The sequence below is a fragment of the Megalobrama amblycephala genome, linkage group LG11 (genome assembly GCF_018812025.1).
Source record: "Megalobrama amblycephala isolate DHTTF-2021 linkage group LG11, ASM1881202v1, whole genome shotgun sequence".
Lineage (NCBI taxonomy): Eukaryota > Metazoa > Chordata > Actinopteri > Cypriniformes > Xenocyprididae > Megalobrama > Megalobrama amblycephala.
This window is the reverse complement of record NC_063054.1, coordinates 32,291,941-32,311,971: the sequence shown is the minus strand read 5'-3', so window position 1 is coordinate 32,311,971 and position 20,031 is coordinate 32,291,941. Positions and strand designations below refer to the sequence as shown.

At 34.9% G+C, this 20,031-nt stretch overlaps 1 protein-coding gene and 2 long non-coding RNA genes across 4 annotated transcripts; 1 reads left to right on the top strand and 2 right to left on the bottom strand.

Annotated features, from left to right (window-relative positions):
* Window positions 1-1,715: 1,715 nt before the first annotated feature.
* Window positions 1,716-17,750, top strand: LOC125278368 (24-hydroxycholesterol 7-alpha-hydroxylase). 2 transcript variants are annotated; one of them, XM_048207474.1, is made up of 12 exons: window positions 1,717-2,046; window positions 3,077-3,212; window positions 3,421-3,595; window positions 3,860-4,009; window positions 4,139-4,232; window positions 4,918-5,013; window positions 5,097-5,187; window positions 6,302-6,435; window positions 8,726-8,821; window positions 9,835-9,923; window positions 14,969-15,056; window positions 16,878-17,750. In XM_048207474.1, exons 1-12 carry the CDS (start codon window positions 1,870-1,872, stop codon window positions 16,944-16,946), a joined length of 1,395 nt encoding a protein of 464 aa, XP_048063431.1. In that variant the 5' UTR covers window positions 1,717-1,869; the 3' UTR covers window positions 16,947-17,750. The 2 variants fall into 2 exon arrangements, with proteins under 2 accessions (XP_048063432.1, XP_048063431.1); XM_048207475.1 differs by lacking the exon at window positions 9,835-9,923 and having other exon boundaries at window positions 1,716-2,046.
* Window positions 13,818-16,919, bottom strand: LOC125278370. Its single transcript, XR_007187129.1, has 3 exons — window positions 16,815-16,919; window positions 16,121-16,232; window positions 13,818-14,705 (listed from the first exon to the last, which is right to left on the bottom strand). It is a non-coding gene; the product is annotated as an uncharacterized LOC125278370 (long non-coding RNA).
* LOC125278371 lies at window positions 17,560-20,027 on the bottom strand. The gene is made up of 2 exons (XR_007187130.1): window positions 19,912-20,027; window positions 17,560-17,841 (listed from the first exon to the last, which is right to left on the bottom strand). It is a non-coding gene; the product is annotated as an uncharacterized LOC125278371 (long non-coding RNA).
* Window positions 20,028-20,031: the final 4 nt, after the last annotated feature.

Below are 20,031 nucleotides of genomic sequence, written 5' to 3'. Positions count from 1 at the left end.
GTTTCATATAGTATCAAAAAGCAAATTCGGCTAATCTAATCTATGTTTTAATATTTTTATAACAGTTTTGTTTATTGCTTAATTGTTTATTTATTTTGTTTCTTAAATATATCGGTAATAAGTAATGAAATCCTGTAGTAATGCAAGTGATTTATTATTGTGATTTAATTTAATTTTTAAACGATTATATGTTGTGTTAAATTGGTATGAAAAACAGTATTAAAATCTGTAGATGTATATTACAGCGTTTCATTGTTTTTTTCTGTAGCAAATTTAGAAATGTGTTATAGCCTACCAGAGTACTTTAAAATACTTTTAAAATCTATCTATCTATCTTAGTTCATCATTAGAAATCATCTACTTCTATAGGCGTACATGTTCAACCACCAAAATCGATGAACTGCTCAGTCAGCAGCGCTACAAGTAGCAACACCTGTCGCACAGTAGGAGGGGCTATAGAGATAAAGGGAGGGGCTAAATACACAGTAGGTGGGGTTATACCATGGTGTGAGAAGATTGCGGGAGGGGTTAGTATGGCAAGCCGTTTTAACATTTAACAGCTAGACTGGATATGTGTTGCGGATATCTGTATTTCAGTTTTGCCTCGCCGAAAAGAACATTTCAGATCTCCGCAACTACATTCTTCCTATCCATAATTGTCATTTCAGATATCCACAAAGACATTCTTCCTAGGACAAATGACGTCACTTTTGCCATTCATTTGTATGGGGTTTATCATTATAGATATCTACAATTCGGTTGCAGATATCCACTATATGAATTACGGATATCTGTAACTGAATTGTAGATATCTGTAATTACAGTTTGAGATATCTACAATTTGATTCTGACTAGTCACAACTCCAGTTCAAGATATCTTTAATTCAACTCAATTCAAGATATCTACTTGTTCTTTTTCAGATATCTCAAATTAAGTTTTGACTAGGCGAAATGACGTTGTAGATATCTGTAATTGGAATTATGACTAGTCAAAATGGCGTTGTAGATATCTCAAACTGGAGTTAGGGATAGTCATAATTTAATTGTAGATATCTATTATCAAGTTATGGATATCTTGAAATGAATTTTGATTAGAGATATCTGAAATTTGAGATATCTGTAACTTTCATTCCGCCTAGTCAAAATGTAATTGCAGATATCTCGAATTAGAATTTTGACTAGGCGAAATGACGTTTATGCAAATTAGGCCGGCACTTTTAGGCGGGAGCAGAGCGTGTTGTTGTTCTAATCATTCAAATCGCACCTGTTAACTCGTAATTAGCACTGATTGGCACCATGCCATAATCACTAGTCATAATGACATTTGAGATATCTTTAATCTTCATTCTGCCTAGGCAAAACTGAATTACAGATATCTGCAATTGTCATTTAAGATGTGTGACGAGTTGAATGTCGTTTTCAATGACGTCATTGCAGATATCTGTAATTCAGTTTTGCCTAGTCAAAACTGCATTACAGATATCTCTATCTGTCGTTTCGACTAGTCACAATTACGTTACAGATATCTCGAATGACAATTCCAACTATCCAAAATGTAATTACGACTAGTCAGAAAGACGTTGGTGATATCTACAACGTTAATTCCGGATAGTCGAACTTAACTTTTAAATGTTAAAACGGCTTGCCATAGGTTAGTGTTGTAATAGAAGGGGCTAATGATGCAGAGGGTTGCAGAGGGTTCGTTTACAGTGGGAGGGGTTAGCTGTGTCATGGCTCTGATCATCAGAGATCACAATGGGGAAATCCGATCTGATACGTTACCAGAGTTATCAGATAAGTGAACAGGACTTTTTCCACTCAGACTCATTATATGCGTTCCAGTCGAACATCATTGGACTCTAGGTTGCGATGGAATGGATTACTTTGATTTTGACGGTGTCAATTGTGATTATTTCTTTTCATCTTATTTTTGGTAAAAGCCATCCCAATGCTCCTCCATGCATAAGAGGTTGGATACCTTGGTTTGGTGCTGCTTTTGAATTTGGCAAAACACCTTTGCACTTCATCCAGCAAGCCAGAGCCAAAGTAAGTTTGCCCATCGAGAAAATTACTTGCATGAAGAATCATAACTGTATATGATGCATTGCATACACACACACACACACACACACACACTTATATATATATATATATATATAAATGTGTGTGTGTATTTTTCATTTATGCATGTGACAGTGCAGTGGGATTTCAGAAATTTGATTTCAGAATTCAATTTTTTTTTCACAAAACATTTAAAAATAAATAAATGTAAAACTGTATTTAAAAGGTTGCAAATTGTTTGTGGCATTATCTGCCAGAGGGTACAGAAGTCCAGCTCCTCCCATGCAAATTTTGATGAACCTGCTGCACTCAACTATTGTGCGAAAAATGTAAAAGTTGCGACAATTAAAATTTTAAAAGTAACAGATATACATTATAATTTTATATAATTTTATGGTTTACATTTTATCTTAAAGATAACTGCAAATTATTATAATATAATCAATATTAGAAAATGTACACACAAAATTCTTTGCTTTACACCATGCTTGTTTATTTACATAATGCATGCATAATTATTAATATTATGGGATTGCAAGATTTTTTTTTTTTTTTTTTTTTTTTTTTGTGATGGCTGGCTGCTTATACTTCCATTACCATCTGCAAAAATATTGTGCTGGAACCCTGTGGCCAGTCTCAGTGTGTTTTGTTTTTGAGCTGTGCCATACTAACCGAGTTTGAGGACAGCTCAGTTCAGCACCATTAATTTATGCAACTAGGGCAGGAGCTGCACACAGTGGCCTTTTTTGACAAAATTTTTGTTCTGGGCACCGCTGTGCCAGTTCTGTGAAAGAATCGACACTAATGAGAGGTTTGCTGAATGGACATCTGCTTTAAAATTCAGTAATTGCTTCTGCCAAGGCAGAAATCACACAAAAAGTCTTTTAAGGTTCACTAGGGAGTCACTAAATAAATTGCCTGTTTTGTACTGTATTTTTTCATTGATGTAATCATTTGTATGAAATATAAATAAAAAAATACAATTCTTAAAAGTATAATGTGTTTTTTTTCCTAGTATGGACCAGTTTTCACTGTTGTAGCTGCTGGGAAGAGACTGACATTTGTGACCCTAAATGAGGACTTCCGAGCTTTTTTCTCCTCCAAAGATGTTGATTTTGAACAAGCAGTGCAAGAACCTGTTCGCAACACAGGTACAATGTTTGCAATAAATGTTTAATTTTATAATTGATTGCTAACGCTCATGAATCTACACCATTGCTCTTTTATACGTGACCTTAGAACAGACTCTGAACTCAATATAAGATTTATTACAGTCCTTGCTGATGATTGAACGTCATCAATACTGTAGGCAGTGATAATGTGATCACTCATGTTAACCTTGTTTGGGTTCTTGTCCAGCTTCTATCAGCAAAGACATTTTCTTTAAGACCCATCCGACCTGTTCCGCCATAATCAAGGGCAGACTGACTCCGGGCAACACGGCAATGCTCTCCGCTCATCTCTGTGAAGAATTTAATGACCATTTGGAGAGCCTTGGAAGCAAAGGATCTGGACAGCTAAATGAGCTCATCAAGTATAGTCTTCCTACATCAATTATTTACATAGTGCAAAAGTTCCCCTTAGAGAACAGTAGACATACCTTCCATACATTTTACAGCAACTGGTTAACACGGAAATGGGAAATTCTGTACCTATTCCACTGCATATCATTAGATTATGCTTATGATATGTAGACTATAATATATTATAATCTGCTATATCAATGCTGGAATCTAATAAGATAAATTCAAGTAATATTCTTTTTTCTAAATATTAGACACTTTTTAACTTGTTTCAGGAGTGTTATGTACCCAGCAGTGATGAGTAACTTACTGGGCCGATGTAACTCCCCCAGTAGCGCCCTATCCAGGCAGGAGTTCCTTGAGAAGTTCACAACATATGACGATGGATTTGAGTATGGCTCCCAACTCCCAGACATGTTCCTGAAGTATGTGAGCAATACTGCCACAATATGACAGAAAAATGCAATTATTAAACACAATTAGTCTCCTGAATCATGTTTACACAAGCTGAAACAATAAACGACTGAGGGATGGGTTTTTGTTTCTGTCTTCAGGGAATGGGCAAGCTCAAAGCAATGGCTCCTTTCTTTGCTAAGAAATATGGTTGCCAAAGCTGAGGAGACTGTCTACAGTGAGAGTTATGGAAAGGTAATAGAGGATAAAAGACAACTATGGCTTTTATGGGGATAGTAGAAATGTAAAACCTTGAAAATACCTGGAAACCGAAATGGAGTGCTCATATCTGTCAACTGTTTCACTCTGCATACAGTGCTGTCAAAAACAGGTTTGAATTATCTTTTAAAATGTTACTTAAAATGTTGATCTCAAAACATATGATATAGCCTAGTGTTTAATGTTCATGACATAGAGTTTAACATGTTTGCACCAATAGAGGGAGCTAAAGAGTTTCAGTCAGGCTTTTGTAGGACTATGGCACATATGTGTGTGTATGAATATATATATGTAATCAGCATAATAGCATAATAGACTCATTCTTTAAAGGATAATGTACCCAAAAATTAAAATTCTATCATTATTTACTCACCCTCATGTCGTTTCAAACCTGTATTAAAGAACGTTGCCAACAAAATTGTTGTTCAGATTGACTTCCATTGTATGGACAAAAAATACAACGGAAGTCAATCGGAATTTAATCTGTTTGGTTATCAGCATTCTATAAAATATCTTCTTTTGCATTCAGCAGAAGAAAGAAATGCATATAGGTTTCGAACAATATGAAGTTGAGTAGAGAGTTTTCATTTTTGAGTGGACTATGCCTGAAATAATGCAATAAAACCCAGAGAGTTCATAATTTGTCACTGTTTCTCCTTAGACTTTACTACAGCACCTGGCTACTTCAATACCTGACAAATATCTACCCAATTATGGTTTACTTTTGCTTTGGGCTTCTCTGGCAAATGCTATACCAGTAAGTGAGAGGTTTATGTCAGTGCTGGTGTTAACCCAGATTAACAGAATGTTACTGAGACCAAACGTTTCACTTTATTCTAGATAACATTTTGGGCCATTGCTTTTATAGTGTCCAATCCTGCAGTGTATAAGATTGCAATGAATCAGATCAGCACTGCCCTCGGTGACCAAGGTAAAACCAATCTCTCAAAACCAGTGGGTTTCAATCTTTATAGCCCCTCCCATACTCTCAGCCAACATTAGACAAAAAAAAAAAAAAAAAGATATTTCTGGTAACACTTTATAATTGACAGTAATTATAAACATAAGCTATACACATGAACTAACCTTGTTCAAAAATGTGAGTGTCTGTAAGATTTTTCAGTGTTTCTGACTTTTTGTACAGTTTCTAATGCTCACCAAGGCTGCCTTTATTTATTAAAATAGAGTATATATATATTGAAATATTACAATTTAATATATCTGTTTTCTATTTTAATATATTTTAAAATGTAATTTATTCCTCTGATGGCAAAGCTGAATTTTAAGCATCATTACTCCAGTCTTCAGTGTCACATGATCCTTCAGAAATCATTCTAATATGCTGATTTGATGATCGAGGATATTGAAAACAGCTGTGTTGCTTAATATTTTGAATAATTTTGATACACTTTTTTTCAGGATTCTTTCATGAACAAAAATAACAGCATTTATTTGAAATAGGTTTATTTGTAACAATGTAACAAAGTCTTTAGTGTCACTTTTAATTAATTTAATGAACCACTGCAGAATAACTTCTTTAAAAAAAATCTCCCCATACATTTGAACGGTAGTCTACATGAATAGTTAATATTTGTTCAAACGGTTAGAAATGAAATGATATATTATATAATTTATAGTTATATTATGCTATGTCTCTCAATATTTGGGACCACTTATACATGAATTTCCTCACAAATCCACTAGAGGACAGCAAGCTCTCAAGCATTGTGCTTGACAAGCCTTACATTTAAGTTTTGTTTGTTTGTTCAAATCTGTTGATAAAATAAGCCCATATTTCCATATGCATTAATAACCATTATTGTCATGTTGTCAAAATGAACCATATGCACCTCATTATGCATAACGCAAGAGCACATGAGAGTTAAATAGGCTATAAGTATAAAATAGTTTCACTGTGCTTCTGTTTAGACAAATCCGTCCAGGCTTTGTTCATACTGAAATAGACTTTCTCTTAAGCACACATCAGTAGTACTTACGGCTATGGATAGTCACTAAAGTGCTTGTGTGTTTGCTTTGCATTTAAGACAAGGAGAAGACAAAGGTGACCCTAGATGACTTACAACAGATGCCATATGTGAAGTGGTGTATCATGGAAGGCATTCGGCTGAGGGCCCCTGGAGCCATCACTCGTAAAGTAGTGCGACCTCTCAAATTACAGGTCAGCCGTGACATTATTCAGTGTACACAATTTTTTTTTCAGTGTTTCTCTTGGATTTATGCAGAACAAATACTATAGTATGTAGCACATAAACAGCATCTTTCCTGTGTTATAAACCATATGTACAATAAGGAGAGAAAAGCTAAGATTTAATTCTTAAAATCCCTATCCATAAGTGCAGGCTGTGTATTGCATGTGCGAGTGTGTGTATGTGTATATTACATATACATATATATAAAAGCGTGATGTGTGTGTATAAATATATATATATATATATATATATATATATATATATATATATATATATATATATATATATATATATATATATATATATATATATATATATATATATATATATATATACACACATATATACACACATATACACACATATACACACATATACACACACACACACATCACGCTTTTATATATATATGTGTGTGTATATATTAACTACAACTTTTGCCTCAAACTCCTAACAACTGCTTCTTAATAGTTAGAAAGGTAGTTGTTTAGTTTAAGTATTGGGTAAGATTAAGGATGTACAGGTGCTGGTCATATAATTACAATATCGTGAAAAAGTTCATTTTTTTATTGTAAATTATTTTTAAAAATGAAACTTTCATATATTCTAGATTCCCTACATGTAAAGTAAAATATTTCAAAAGTTTTCTTTTTTAAATTTTAATGATTAGAGCGTACAGCTCACGAAAGTCCAAAATCCAGTATCTCAAAATATTAGAATATTTCCTAAGATCAATCAAAAAATGGATTTTCAAAACAGAAAAGTTCAAGTTCTTTAAAGTATGTTCATTTGTACACTCAATACTTGGTCGGCAGCACATATTACAGCAAATGACTTGCTCCTAGCACAAATTACACCATCAGTGAAGTGTGGCATGGAAGTGATCAGCCTGTGGCACTGCTGAGGCACTATTGAGCCTTCAGATCATCTGACTGTTTCTCATCTTTCTCTTGAAAATATCCCATAGATTCAGGGGTCAGGCATGTTGGCTGGCCAATAAAACACAGTAATATCATGGTCAGCAAACCACTTGGAAGTGGTTTTTGCACTGTGGGCAGGTGCTAAAGTCCTGCTGGAAAAGGAAATCAGCATCTCCATAAAGCTTGTCAGCAGATGGAAGCATAAAGTGCTCCAAAATCTCCTGGAAGATGGCTGCATTAACTTTGCACTTGATAAAACACAATGGACCAATACCAGCAGACGTCACGGCCCCCCAAATAATTACTAACTTCAGAAACTTCCCACTAGACTTCAAGCAGCTTGGATTCTGTGCCTCTCCAGTCTTCCTTCAGACTCTGGGACCATGATTTCAACATGAAATGCAAAATTAACTTTTATCTGAAAAGAGGACTTTCGACCACTGTTCACTGTCCAGTTCTTTTTCTCATTAGCCCAGGTAAGATGCTTCTGACGTTGTTTCTGTTTCAGAAGTGGCTTGGTAGTCCTTTTCCTGAAGATGTCTGAGTGTGGTGACTCTTGATGCGCTGACTCCGGCTTCATTTGACTCATTGTGAAGCTCTCCCAAGTGTTTGAATCGGCTTTACTTGACAGTATTCTCAAGCTTGTGGTCATCCCTGTTGCTTGTGCACCTTTGCCTACCCAGTTTCTTCCTTCTAGTCAACTTTGCATTTAATATGCTTTGATACATCACTCTGTAAACAGCCACCCCATTCAGTAATGACCTTCTGTGACTTACTCTCTTTGTGGAGGGTGTCAATGATTGTCTCCTGGACCATTTCCAAGTCAGCAGTCTTCCCCATTAGTGTGGTTTCAAAGAACAAGAGATACCCGGAATTTATACTGTAGGGATGGTCATTTAATGAAACTCAAATGTAAATATTCTAATATTTTGAGATACTGGATTTTGGACTTTCATTAGCTGTACGCTCTAATCAACAAATTAAAAAAAAAAAAAAAAAAAAAACTTTTGAAATGTTTTACTTTACATGTAGGGAATCTAGTATAAATGAAAGTTTCATTTTTTAAAATAATTTACAATAAAAAAATGAACTTTTTCACAATATTCTAATTATATGACCAGCACCTGTAGAATATGGTCATGCATAATAAGGCATTAATATGTGGTTTATAAGTACTAATAAACAGCCAATTTCCTAGTAATGTGCAACTAAAGTGTCTCTCTCTCTCTCTGACTTTAGTTGCACATTACTAAGAAAGAGAGAGAGAGAGAGATCTGCCCTTTAACACAGGCTTTCTGTTAACTAAAAAAGAACTATATTTAGTTTTTTCTGCTTTCAGAATTATATTGTCCCATCTGGAGACATGCTGATGTTGTCTCCTTACTGGGCTCACCGAAACCCCAAGTATTTCCCAGACCCGGAAGATTTCAAACCTGTGAGTAACTTCACCTTTCTGAATGACCTCAGCCACAGGATGAGGTTAACACAAATTCCACTATAAACCAAAATAAAATAGACAAAAGACACATGCTCATAAAATGCTTTTTTCCAGCAAATAAAGTGCTTTACTATTAAATGTTCCTGTACTTTTTGAGAAGTGTTTTTACGTAGTTTGTTTTGCTCTACTATGAGGCATCAATGATAGAACCGGCATCTCTTTTATTAGTTTTTTCTTTCAATAAAACTTCCTTCCATTTTGTCTGGCAAGCTGTAGAGTGCTGGTCACAATGTGCTTGAAAACTCCAGCTGTGCTCCATTAAAACAGAAATAATAGGCCTGACAGTTATCTTCACAATTAACCTTCCGGCAAACGCCTATAGAGATCCCATTACATTTCTGTCTACTAATGTTTTGAAAGAAATAGAACAGCTCACAGAGACTGGGTCAGACCTACATCTATACTGTATGCTTTAAATGCTGTTTTTAGCAAAAGATATGTTTACTTTCAAATCAAAGCCACTCTGTTATTAAAAACTCCCTCTCAAACAGTGGAAATGCACTTTAAATTGCTCAAAGAGTGTGTTAAAGAGTCAGTTTTTTTTCCTAAATGAAATCTAAATATTTTACACACTGAATGGATATGGCTGCTGTCTAAATGGACATTAAGTATTCTTTTCCATTGGAAAACTATATAAATTGTTTTGAATCTATGACGGCCTCAGAGGGCTGGACTTTTTGACTAATTCAAAAGTTGCTTTAATTTTGTCAGCTTTTGAGTTGTTAATGTAACTCAATAGCAATTATTGATTTATGCAATTATTAATTATTGATTTGAAAGCCGCATTAGTGAACGGGTGGACATCGCATTGAGTGTTATTCAGAGATTACTGTAAATATGTCTAGTTATTAAATTAAATCTTGGAGTGCTGGAAGACAGGCTCTATTGGTGTATTCTGGACTGGCCATCGTCTGAGTGGATTATTTTTAATGAAACTTTTCTTCCCACAGGAACGATGGGAAAAGGCAGATTTAGAAAAGAATGTCCTTTTGGAAGGGTTTGTGGCATTTGGAGGGGGGAAAAATCAGTGCCCAGGAAGGTTAGAAAAACTCTTGTGTTTATACAAAATTATCTTTGTATACACTTGAAAAATTATAACATTCAATAAACTTCATTAAATCCAGGAAAGTATTCCATGCAATTAAATATATAAATATTATAATTGAATATTTTTTGCATGTATTCTAGAAAAAAAACTGTTTAAATGTTAAAAAAAAAAAGTAATAAATGTATTTAGATTTAATTTTCAGCTTTTTGTCAAATGTTTACTACTACTGCTGATGATGTAAAAGACAACATGTTGCAACACATCGATTGTTTTTATAACAGTATGTTCATCCACAATTTCCATCCTTAAAGGTCCACTGAAGTGCCTTAAACACGCAGCGTTATTCAATGTGTTGACGTAATTTTCACTGAAACAGAAAGACAGGGTTGGACATATCAAACAGCTCCTCCCCTTTTTTAAAATGGCAAATATCTCAGCTCGTCCAGAGCCGTTGAGCTCGGTAAAACCACAGTTTCCTTTTGAACCATATCGTTTTAAAATATAGCATTCTGTGCAGAATTTAAATGGGTCCGATACGTTTTCTGGGATGCGCCGACTCATATGACGCATATGATCTGCTCTGTGCTGTTGGACCGGAGCAGACTGTGTGCTGCTGTGGTTTGCGTGACACTTATGTGAAACCAGACTTCATTCACTCTAATGGAAAGCATATTTACAGTGTCTGAATCATTCCGTATCCCCTATGTAGTGCACTAGGTGCCATTCACCATGTAGAAAAGAGTAAATGTGTGAAAAAGTGACCGATTTTAGCAGCAGCTTCAGCGTTTACTTAATGTATAATGAGGGGGGCAGAATGCTTTAGATTCTAGAGAGCATTTGATTGGACAGAAAATCTGATGAGAAGCTGAAGGGATGATGTCATCAAAATCGTTGATCTTTATTGGAGAAAGTGAGAGACTAAGTTTTGAACGTTTATATCTTCTAAATGCAAATTTTGTCATTGTTTTGGAGCACACTAGCTTATAGATAACAGTAAGACTAACATATTGATACTAAAAGACAAAAAACTTTTTTGACTTCATGGGGACTTTAACATCCAACACATAAACCACAACAGTGACAACCACATACTTAAAAAAAAAAGATGCACTCGACACACAACATCACTTATTATTCAAAGGGGCAGTAAATACAACCACCAGTGCAAATAATGCAAAAAACTGTAAATTGTAAATTGACTTGCAGATTTAATCATGCCACTGCATGCTGGGAAACAATTCCATGAAATTTAATGTTTTATATTTCAAGAATCTGGCTAATTTTAATTCACCAAATTTACTAAGGCACAGAATTTCATTTTTTTAAATGTTTAAATATTTTATCGTAGTGCATCATCTTATGTGCCGATCATTGTGTCTTTTTTCCATTGACAGCTGGTCTTTGTCTTGATCTTCACTGAACTTTGCACAAATAACACAATTGAACTTGTTGCATCATTATGAAGTCAGCTCAGTGATGTTAGGGCTTTCATGCCATGCACATCTGGCTGCATTTTAGTTACTTTTCCAGTCAAGCACATACAGTTTCGGTTTACTTGAATGGGGAAAGACTGAAATCTTAAGATTTAGATAGAAAGAAAATATTAAGATTACATTTAAGTAAGCAATAACATTTTATTTAGTAATAAAATCTGACAACAATAATATCATACTAACAAAAAGATTCTCTAGCTTAAATCATGCAAAAAAAAAATAAAATAAAATAAAATCAGGCTGTAACAGTGAGCAATTTCTGAGGAACTCTGTTGATGTCTGAAATCAGCCCAAACAAACACACCCCTCCCTTCATTGCTCCGCCCCCAAAACGCACAAACACGCAATGAAAGAGTGGATGTCTCTTTATCAAAGCTGAAGCAATGCAAAAATAATGCTTTGCGAAAAATAGAGCAAAGATGACGAACAACAAGAAGGAACAAATGAACATAATGTATGGTACAAAAAAAACAAGAGTTGGTTGTTAGTCGCCATCAGCACACCAGCTCCAGACAAACAATGACATCTAAAATGGTCCTGTTACTAGCTAACATCACAACAGCATCTTGGTTTTGTGCAAAACCACTGTTACTCATGTACGGAGCAGAAACAACGCAACCTCTGTGTCTGTTTTCAGGCCTTCCCGCTTAGGTCTCTACAGCACTGGAAAGCTTTTCTAATATTAACGTGGGTCGTAAAGCTCTTGCCTGATCATAATCCTTCTTTTTCAGTGATATTCCTCTGACCTTTTCTCTTTTGCAATGTTTCTCAGCCATCTCTCTTTCTAAAAAAACTAAATAAAATTATAAAATTGTATTTCAATTTTATTACATTTGAAAACTGCAATTTATATATATATATATATTGCCATTTTCAAATGTAATAAAATTAAAATACAATTTTATAATTTTATTGTAATCATATTTTAATCAATCAAATTTAATTAAATAAATATTAAAATATAATAAAAGCTACGTTTATGAATGTTGGAAGCCAGTAGGTGAGTCGGGGGCTGTTTTTGCATTCTAGCCAGGTTTGGCCTGTAGCAGGAACACTATGGGTTGTACTTGGCCTATAGCAAATGCCACAAGCTGCACCAGCCCATCTTTTCCCCTTTGGCTCTATTGCTGAGAATGTCAGTTTCCTTGGGTTATTTACACCAAGGCTGGCACGAAAAGTTCATAGGTGCTACCACCAAGAACTTTTCCAGGGTGTGATTTGATTTACAGGTGATGCTTGTAAATCATGGAGCTGCATTACTGATAGTGTGCACTATGACCCCATTCCTGGTATAGTGCCATGTTGATATAAATCCATGGCATTGCTTTTATGTTGTACTGAGCATTCTTGGCCCTAATGTCCCAGCCCTTTGGGCCCTTGCTGATGACATCATCAAGGCCATGGGGAGTATGTGGCCGGGGTCAGTATGACGTTAATAGAGCTGTATAAAGACTGGGAGAACTTTCCCAGCTGCACAGGAAGATCAAAAGCATAGGCACAGACCAGTGACCTTTCGAGACCCTCCAGAACAGATGCATTATCAGTCTGGGAATAAATGAGATGGAGAAACAGATACAAAGATACAGAAACAGACACAAAGTAAGAGAGAGGTGGAGTAATATAGGGAGGAAGGGAGATGGATATTGGGAGCTAAATATAAAAATAAAATAAAAGATAAAAAAATAAATTAAAATTAAATAATTAATTATTTAAACAAATATAAAATGTCATTTTCTATTATGCATAGCACCAGTGTTGGGAAATGTGTTTGTAATGTAATGTGTTGCAATATTGTGTTACTCCCTAAAAAAGTAACTAATTGCTTTACTCAGTTACTTTTTTAATGGAAAGTAATGTGTTACTTTTGCATTAATTTTTCCTGGGCATGGCTTGCTTGTTCCTTTTTTTAGTAACACACATAAAAAATGAATAAAGGCCCTTTCACACCAAAAGTTAAATGAATAAGCCTGAAGGAAATGCAAATTCACGCCTGTACAGTAGAGGGCGCAGCTCAAACAAACCTTTTCATCTGTGCCGCCATTCTCGATTGCAGAAGAATAGAAGGTGAAGAGAGTTCAACACTCATCCGAAACCTTAGGCAGCCGACTTGTTACCTTGTTGCCCTATCAGGCAATGACTTTGCAGGCAGCGTATGCGCATGAAGGCACCTCATGAAACTGATTTCGGGCAGACTTCTGAGGCAGAATTATGGTTTAATGATCTACAGCAAAATAGTGCGAGCTTTGGTGATGCCTAAGCAAATATTTAATTACTACAATAGTAATTTCTCGTTAGAAATGACATCAAAAGTGGAAAACAATGGTCAAAAACATTATTTACACAAAGTGACCACCAACCGCCATCTTTATTTTTTTAGCTCAACTGTCACAGAATGGAAAGCACAGGATTGTGGGCTATCAAAGGCGGCAAAGGATACATCTATGCTGCCTTCAAAAATCAATCAGATAAAGCTATCTTAGGAGACAGGAAGCGAAGCTAACAGTGGATTCGGACATGCCTTGATGCCTTCCTACCTTGGAATGTGCCCTCCGAAGGCAGCATTTTTCGGTTTTTGGATGCAGCCATTTTGTTCAACTATGAATCACTCTTTAACATGGGGACAGGAGAGGTGTCAAAGTCACTAAATGGGAAAATAAAGTAATTTGCATTACTTAGTTGAAAAAGTAACTCAGATATTTTGTTGTAAATTATAAAAGTAATGCATTACTTTACTATACTTAAAAAACATATCTGATTACGCATCTCGCGTTATTTGTAATGCATTACCACCAACACTGCATAGCACCATTTAACATCACTATCACATTCTCATTCTCAATCATTTCAAATGCCATTGAAATATTCAATCTATGCTTACCAACTTCCTGCATTCAAATGTCACATTGCCATAAGGCTGCTCTGTAATGATTTCTCAGGCTTGCATAGATCCCTCAGCTGGACGTGGCCATAAATTAGTACACTGAGTGTGGCACACCCACGTATTTCATTTTCCTCACTCAATCTGATTTGATTTTGATCATTTTAGGAGATTGGCTACTTGCGTCACTAACACAGTGCCCCTGAATGAGTCACGGCCCTCAAGGTTATTTGGGCTGATTATTTCAAGAAACATGACTTGCATCTCTCGCCCTCCCTTTATTGCCTACCATTATTCCTTGCTCTGTCTCACCCAGGAACTATCTTTAATTCTTGCACTTCGCTGGATCTGATTTTCCTCTTCCCCATCCACCAAACAAAGCCACTGTGGCTATGAATGCACCTGGAATTTGAACACAAAACAAGGCATTCATTCACATTTTGCTTTTCTACCTGCAGTTTTCCCAGTATTTGGTAGCACTCGAGGGAGGGTGGCAGCTAGACAGAATGGAATATTCCATCAGAATACTAATACACATAGTGCTATTCAAGCTGGCTTGTGAAGTGATGAGCACTTCAGAGCAATAAGTTTGCTTCTAGAAAATTTTCTTAATGAGAAAGAGCGCATGAAAAAGAAAATGAACCACTTGTTGTTTGTGTCATCAGGTGGTATGCCATTATGGAACTGCATATGTTTGTTGCCCTCATCCTCTACAAGTTTGAATTCACCCTGTTGGATCCAGTGCCTAAACCGGTAAGCAGCCTGAGAAAGAGTAACATCCAATAGAGAATGGTAAATAAGCCTTGAAAGAGATGGCTTCAAAGTAGGCATTAGGTTAATCATTTCCAGATGTGTTCCTATGGCAGTATTTACCCAACAAGGGCCCAATCTAATGCTTAAGCACCGTCCTGCTCTTTACCCTTGCAATTCTCAGGCCTGACCAAAAATAGCTTTGTAAGTTTCGCCCACCAACGAATAAGTTCATTCCAGGAGCATGGATCTAGACATGAATCATGCATTTATGTATTTCATGGTCATAAGGAGAGGAACAACATTTCTGTTTTACAGCAACTTGATAAATATATTATATATATATATATATATATATATATATATATATATATATATATATATATATATATATATATATATATATATATATATATATATCAAACAACATTTCTATAACAAAATTATAAATAATAATATAACAATATATACTAGAAATACACAGATACTAAATTTCTCTGCTGATACCTATAGCTTATTATTCAAAATTATAATCGACTGATGCCAATAATTAGATTTTTCTCTATCAAATAATACTGAAAACTATACAGGGAACACTCTCATTTGGTACACTATAATATTAGAGGTTACAATTAACAACAGAGGTATTATATTCAGCTGATATTTATTTCCAGATATATTACATTCAAATAAAAACTGAAATGTTTGTATAAAACTCAGTTGCAGTTTTCATAAGCACTTGTCTTAATGGCAAATTTAGTCAAACATATAATCAGCAGTAAATAAGCTCCTTTCTAGTGCGTGTATTTATATATATATATATATATATATATATATATATATATATATATATATATATATATATATATATATATATATATATATATATTATAGAGCTAACTAAAGAACTGTGAACATTAGACAACATTCCTGAGGTAAATGTGACGTTATGTGACATATTGTTCACAAGCGGTTTTATTGATGTCTTTCTTTGGTTGAAACACAGATTAAGTGATTACATGAGACATGATAGATTCTGGTAGGTTGTACTGTATCTTTCAACATACCTTTTGATGTTCATGCATGTTTTTTGAGATATAACTTTTGAACCACTTGATACTGATTGTTGGCCGATACATCGGTGCATCTCTGATATATACAGTAATGTTCAAAAGTTTGCTGTCAGTAAGATATGGTAGAAATTAATACTTTTATTCAGCAAGAACAAATGATTATAAGACATTTATAATGTAACAAATGATTTCTATTTCAAATCATTTTGAATGTTTTACTTATTAAAGAATCCTGACAAAAATGCATCACGGTTCACAAAAAAATATTAAGCAGCACAATTGTTTTCAACATTAATAATAAGAAATGTTTCTTGAGCAGCAAATCAGCATATTAGAATGATTTCTGAAGGATCATGCGACTCTGAAGTCTGTAGTAATGCTGAAAATTCAGCTTTACCATCACAGGAATAAATTACATTTTAAAATATATTTATTCAATTCAAAATTGTAATAATATTTTACAATATCACTTTTTAAATGTATTTTTAAATCAAATAAATGCAAGAGACTTATTTCAAAAACATTAAACAAATCTTTTGAACGGAACAATAGTGTAGTAGTCAGTGCAAAAATAGGTTCAATCATGTAAACCGTGATACATTTGTTTTCGAATGCCATTTGTGTTTATACAGTATTTTTGCATACAATGCGATAAATTCATACATTGTAAGGGTGTCTAAATACTTACTTGGATTGTATATCATATGTATGTGGTCAATGCACTTGGTAAATATGTCTCTGGTTTTTATAGAGCCCTCTGCATTTGGTGGGAACCCAGCAGCCAGATGGACCCTGTACAGTGAGATACAAGCATAGATAGAGCGCTTGTCTTCAGAGGGCTGTGCTACTGCTTTAGAGCTTTGTTGACAATCTTGACATAAGAATGGCAGAGATCAACCACAGAATATCCTGGGCTGAGCTTCAGAGATTTTAAGCGTCATTGTGAATGTTAAACTGACTTGGACACAGTCAAATACTACATTCCTCTAAAGGAAACCAGAAAATCATACAATGCTAAAGGTAATTTAGGATATTAGCTTTTATATATATTACAGTTTTGTTGGGTCAACCTCTTATATAATTGATGGCATAATAGAGATTATATATATCAGAAAGCATGAGGTTGTGGAAATTCCTCTTCCAGACTGAGAGACTTTATCATTTTCAGGATGTATGAAATAAACAAAATGTATTGCCGTATGCGTCTGCAGTCATATATTACAGCTAAACATCTTGTGCATGATACAGACAAAGTAAAAACAAAGTTTATAGACAATATAACTAAGTGGAGGTTCTCTTTTATGAAGCAGAAATATGTAAACACATTATTACATGTATAAACACTGTGCTTCTTTTCTGTAGTGGTGAAAAGGACTGTTCCTATAAACACATCTGTCTTGTAGTCTGTAACATGGAGCAATTTTATGTGCTTGGATGCAGCATCTTTAATTTGTAAGGCAAACAGAATGTTTACATTAATTAAATTTGAAGATGTACTTGATTGAATCAATCACTGGTGTTGTATACATTTTGGAAGAAGAAACATTTTGTGCTACTTTGCAGTGTGTTTCAATAAATAACGAGTTTAATTGTGTTTTAATAAAGAACATGTTTTCCTGCAGAAGTTTCCTTCTTTATATTTTCATTTACTTACCAACCATGTGACTGTGATTTTGCCAAGAAGACATCATCTTTTGTTGATCCTGGAAAAATTCCTGTCAAACAAACATATACCCTATAAACTTAAAATCTAATTGGATAGGAATGTTCTTCCAGGACCAACTAGGATGATAGATCCAGAAACATAGCCTACTTTGCAAAATCATGGGAGGTACTTCAAATAGCCTAACATTCCAGAGATGTTCAGCAGAAGGCCAATGTTTGGATACTCGAAAGTGGTGTGATGTAACAAAATAAGGCATTTCATTTGACACTCTTGTTCTTCCATATCAATTAAAGGGTTAGTTCACCCAAAAATGAAAATAATGTCATTTATTATTCACCCTCATGTCGTTCTACACCCGTAATACCTTCGTTCATCTTCGGAACACAAATTAAGATATTTTTGATTAAATCCGATGGCTCAGTGAGGCCTGCATAGACAGCAATGACATTTCCTCTCTCAAGATCCATAAAGGTACTAAAAACATATTTAAATCAGTTCATGCGAGTACATTGGTTCTACCTTAATATTATAAAGCGATGAGAATATTTTTTGTGCGGCAAAAAAACAAAATAACGACTTTTTAACAATATCTAGTGATGGTCGATTGAAGCTTCGGAGCTTTACGAATCTAATCAGTGGATCGGAGCGCCAAAGTCATGTGATTTTAGCAGTTTGATACGAGATCTGAATCACTGATTCGACTCAAAAGATTCATAATGCTCTGAAGCAGTGTTTTGAAATCGGCCATCACTAGATATTGTTTTTTTGGTGCACAAAAAATATTCTCGACGCTTTATAATATTAAGATAGAACCACTGAACTTACATGAACTGATTTAAACATATTTTTAGTACCTTTATGGATCTTAAAATTTCCTGATAATTTACTCACCCCCATGTCATCCAAGATGTCCATGTCCTTCTCTCTTCAGTCGAAAAGAAAGAAGGTTTTTGATGAAAACATTCCAGGATCTTTCTCCATATAGTGGACTTCAATGGCCTCCAAACGGTTGAAGGTCAAAATTAGTTTCATTGCAGCTTCAAAGCATTCTACACGATCCCAGACGAGGAATAAGGGTCTTATCTAAACCATCGCTCATTTTCTAAAAAATATTAAAAATTATATGTTTTAACCATAAATGCTCATCTTGAACTAGCTCTCTTCTTCTTGTCTATTAGAATTCCGGCAGTGTAGACACTGCTAAGTGTATTACTGCCCTCCTCAGGTCAAAGTTTGAACTAAATTGTCATATACAATATGCTAGTTCAAGTATATAACAATTAGTTCAAACTTTGACCTGTGGAGGGCAGTAATACACTTAGCAGTGTCTACACTGCCGGAATTCTTTGCTTTGAAGCTGCACTGAAACTGTAATTTTGACCTTCAACCATTTGGAGGCCATTGAAGTCCACTAGATGGAGAAAAATCCTGGAATGTTTTGATCAAAAACCTTAATTTCTTTTCGACTGAAGAAAGAAGGACACGGACATTTTGGATGACATGGGGGTGAGTAAATAATCCTTTAACCAGAAATATCTTAATTTGTGTTCCGAAGACGAATGAAGGTCTTACGGGCGTAGAACGACATGAGGGTGAGTAATAAATTACATTATTTTAATTTTTGGGTGAACTAACCCTTTAAAAACAAAACTATACAAAAACCCTAAAAACAACTGTGTGCTACTGATCGGATAATAACAGTTTTGTAATTCAATGGCCATTAACATGATACATTATTATTAATTATAATACAGAAATTACACAAAAACTTCCCTTTTCACATCAAGAGGGTGGTGGTCATGATGATATATTTGATGATATGATTTCACCTTGTAGCTAGTTTGTAATGAGGTAAACTGGTGATGTTACCTTGAGCAAAAGCTATATAAATTAATATTTAGCATGATGTTTGAAGTTCTTAAAAGCTGGTTTCCTAGCCATAGCAAAGCTGGTCCTCAGCTGAAAAGTACCCCAAACCAGCAAACAGACTGGGAGACCAGCGTTGACCAGCAAACCAGTTTAACCGTTTACGTTAAATAGTTTCTCTCAGCAGGGTTTTATCAGATACCCATAAACCGTGTTTTATAGCATTCATATGCTTTAGTTTAAATCAACTCACCGCACAATTCAACCCGTGCTGCCAGTGTTTTCGAGTCTGACAGGATTCATTTCGAGAAATCTCTGCTTTGCCCTGCACCACATTTACTAAAAACAACCTGCTGAACGTGTCATAGCGCCG